Raw genomic sequence first — 3,213 nt, forward strand, 5'->3', positions numbered from 1 at the left:
CTGGTTCTGAAACATGATGGAACAGTTTATGTGTATTTGATTAATGATGTTTTCTTTTCGTGCCTGTTTTATTTGCTGCGTTTCGACCGTCAGTGAAAGCTGAGCTGTACGAGCAGCCCCTGAAGGCACCACGCTGAGGTGTTGGAATCGCCCCCCCCCTGAGCTCGGCTGCTGCGCTGGAGCGTGAACCCAGACGGGTCGAAACAGATCTCAGGTCAGTGCGATGGGATGACCGCTGGAGCAGGATGGGCAACAAGCAGACGACCTTCACCGAGGAGCAGCTGGAAGCGTATCAGGTGACGCTCCATCCGGACCGGTTCTCCGGACGTTCTGCACAAAGCAGCCGAACAGGCCGGATGCTGATTGGCCGAGGAGCAGCTCTGCTCACTGTGACTCTGTCTTTGCAGGACTGCACCTTCTTCACCAGGAAGGAGGTGCTGAGGTGAGCAAAGGAAGAGCGCTGAGACGCGGTCTGTGTGAGACACATGGACAGCGTCCTCCCCGACGGGGCGGGGCATCAGCTGTGTGTCTGTCCTCCGTTGTGTTGCAGGCTTCACGGCAGGTTTCGTGAGCTGGCTCCACATCTGGTGCCGCTGGACTACGCCAACAACCCCAACGTCAAGGTTCCCCCGGCGCTCATCACCGCCATGCCAGAGCTAAAGGTAACGGCACGTCCGTCGGGCTGGACAAGGTCACATGGTGCAGACCAGGTGTCCCCTGAAGAGGCGGAGTCAGATGGCGCTGAGATTACATCATGGAATCCTCGTTTTGTTTTTACACACGGCTGGTTCTGGACACAGGAAAAGCAACGATGTCATTGCTGTAGGATCGGACTGAGCCAATCAGTGGCAGAGACACAGACGGTTAGCGCGTTAGCTTTGTGCTAAAGTCTCTGCTGTCTGACTTATAAACATGAACATGGAGCCAGTCTGGAGGTTGGATGATGTCATCGTGGTGCATTTAGGGATGTAGGAAATAACGGACGTTACATCTCCAAGCACGACACACAAATCAGTGTAATAATAATAAGAATACATTTTATTTATATAGCGCTTTTCTGGAAACTCAAAGTCGTGTAGTATACTACGTTTAGATAGAGTACTCATGTGTAGTATACTACGTTTAGATAGAGTACTCATGTGTAGTATACTACGTTTAGATAGAGTACTCATGTGTAGTATACTACGTTTAGATAGAGTACTCATGTGTAGTATACTACGTTTAGATAGAGTACTAATGTGTAGTATACTACGTTTAGTTAGTGTACTTGTGTAGTATACTATGTTTAGTTAGAGTACTCATGTGTAGTATACTACGTTTAGTTAGAGTACTCATGTGTAGTATACTACGTTTAGTTAGAGTACTCATGTGTAGTATACTACGTTTAGTTAGAGTACTCATGTGTAGTATACTACGCGTCTACTGAGGTCCAGTTTTAGTTGAATATTAAAATGTCCTTTTCTGTTCAAATCAATGAATCCTTTGATTCATTGATTTCTCATCGGTGACTGACAGCTGCTAGCTTGTTCCTAGCCATTTTGTTAGCATTTAGCATTTATTCCTGTCTGGAGACTTTTTTCGTCGTCGTGATGAAGTCCGAACTCTTTGCGTCTTTGCGTCCTGACAGGACAACCCGTTCAGAGACCGGCTCGTTGAGACGTTCTCGGAGGACGGACGGGGACACCTGAGCTTCAGCGACTTCGTGGATTTGTTCTCCGCTCTCTGCGAGACGTCGCCCACGGAGCTGAAGACCGTCTACGCCTTCAAGATATACGGTGAGAGACGCTCAACGCTGAGCGTCCACGGGCCGCCGTGACGTTAGCTTAGCCTAGCAATAGCAGGCTCGCAGGTTAGCATTAGCTTGAATATGTCTGTGGCGGCTCAAAGGTTCTTCTCTGGTGGTTCTGGTCCAGACTTTAACAGGGACAACTTCATTTGCAAGGAGGACCTCAAGAAGACTCTGAACAAGCTGACGAGGGGGGAGCTGACCCCGGAGGAGGTCACGCTGGTGTGTAACAAGGCCATCGAGGAGGCCGACCTCGACGGGGACGACAAGCTCTCCTTCTCCGACTTCGAGAACATGATCTCAAAGGCCCCCGACTTCCTGAGGTGCGTTTGTTGCTCGTGTCTCCTGGTCAGCAGAGGGCGACGTCTCATCCATCGCGTTTCTTTTTCTGCAGTAACTTCCATGTTCGGATATGAGGCTCCGCCGAGATCCCGCGGAGAACAGACATCACACTCTGGCCCCCGTTTCCTGGTTGGGAATTCCTCTGAAGCTCAAACCAAAGGAGCAAACTTGTTCTGCATTCACGTAAAAGCGACGGCTAATCGGACCCGGACGTGTTCCGGTCCATCTCCTCACCATCGTGGTCACGATTGTCTCTCTGATGTCAAGAATGTGTCCCCAAAGCACGCCGCTTGTTCCGGAGTCCGAGCGCATTTGTAAGACCCGTTCGTTTTGGTAGGAGACACGCTCGTCCTGGACTCGGTGCCGGTCCTTTGCATCGCCGGCGAAGCAGCAGAACCTCGCCGGGGGTCCGATCTGGGCTCACAGAAGAAAAACCGTCTCTGCACAAATCTTCAACCTGTTTGAAAACGGAGCGAGAAACAAAGCGTGGGTTTATTTTCTACCGCCAGAACCTCTGCAGCCACCATGAAGACAGAGGACACAGAACACAGAACACAGAACACAGAACACAGAACACAGAACAGGGCTTTCCTGGACATCAGTGCTTTGCAGAACCTGGATTCTGCCCAAACACGCATTTAAAGGGCAAAGTGGTGACGAGCAAAGCTGCATTTGTTCATGCTGTGGGTTCCTCTTGGGCTGTGGGTTCCTCTTGGGCTGTGGGTTCCTCTGGGCTGTGGGTTCCTCCTGGCTGTGGGTTCCTCTGGGCTGTGGGTTCCTCTGGGCTGTGGGTTCCTCTGGGCTGTGGGTTCCTCTTGGGCTGTGGGTTCCTCTGGGCTGTGGGTTCCTCCTGGCTGTGGGTTCCTCTTGGGCTGTGGGTTCCTCTTGGGCTGTGGGTTCCTCCTGGCTGTGGGTTCCTCTGGGCTGTGGGTTCCTCTTGGGCTGTGGGTTCCTCTTGGGCTGTGGGTTCCTCTGGGCTGTGGGTTCCTCCTGGCTGTGGGTTCCTCTTGGGCTGTGGGTTCCTCTTGGGCTGTGGGTTCCTCCTGGCTGTGGGTTCCTCTGGGCTGTGGGTTCCTCTGGGCTGT

The 3,213-nt window shown here is 52.0% G+C and overlaps 1 protein-coding gene across 1 annotated transcript; it reads left to right on the forward strand.

Moving 5' to 3' along the window:
• Nucleotides 1–245: 245 nt before the first annotated feature.
• On the forward strand, nucleotides 246–2,202 carry LOC137894785 (calcium and integrin-binding family member 2-like). The gene is made up of 6 exons (XM_068740253.1): nucleotides 246–296; nucleotides 408–442; nucleotides 551–662; nucleotides 1,628–1,775; nucleotides 1,914–2,109; nucleotides 2,181–2,202. Exons 1-6 carry the CDS (start codon nucleotides 246–248, stop codon nucleotides 2,200–2,202), a joined length of 564 nt encoding a protein of 187 aa, XP_068596354.1.
• The last annotated feature ends 1,011 nt before the right edge of the window (nucleotides 2,203–3,213 follow it).

Source organism: Brachionichthys hirsutus, chromosome 1 (genome assembly GCF_040956055.1).
Source record: "Brachionichthys hirsutus isolate HB-005 chromosome 1, CSIRO-AGI_Bhir_v1, whole genome shotgun sequence".
Lineage (NCBI taxonomy): Eukaryota > Metazoa > Chordata > Actinopteri > Lophiiformes > Brachionichthyidae > Brachionichthys > Brachionichthys hirsutus.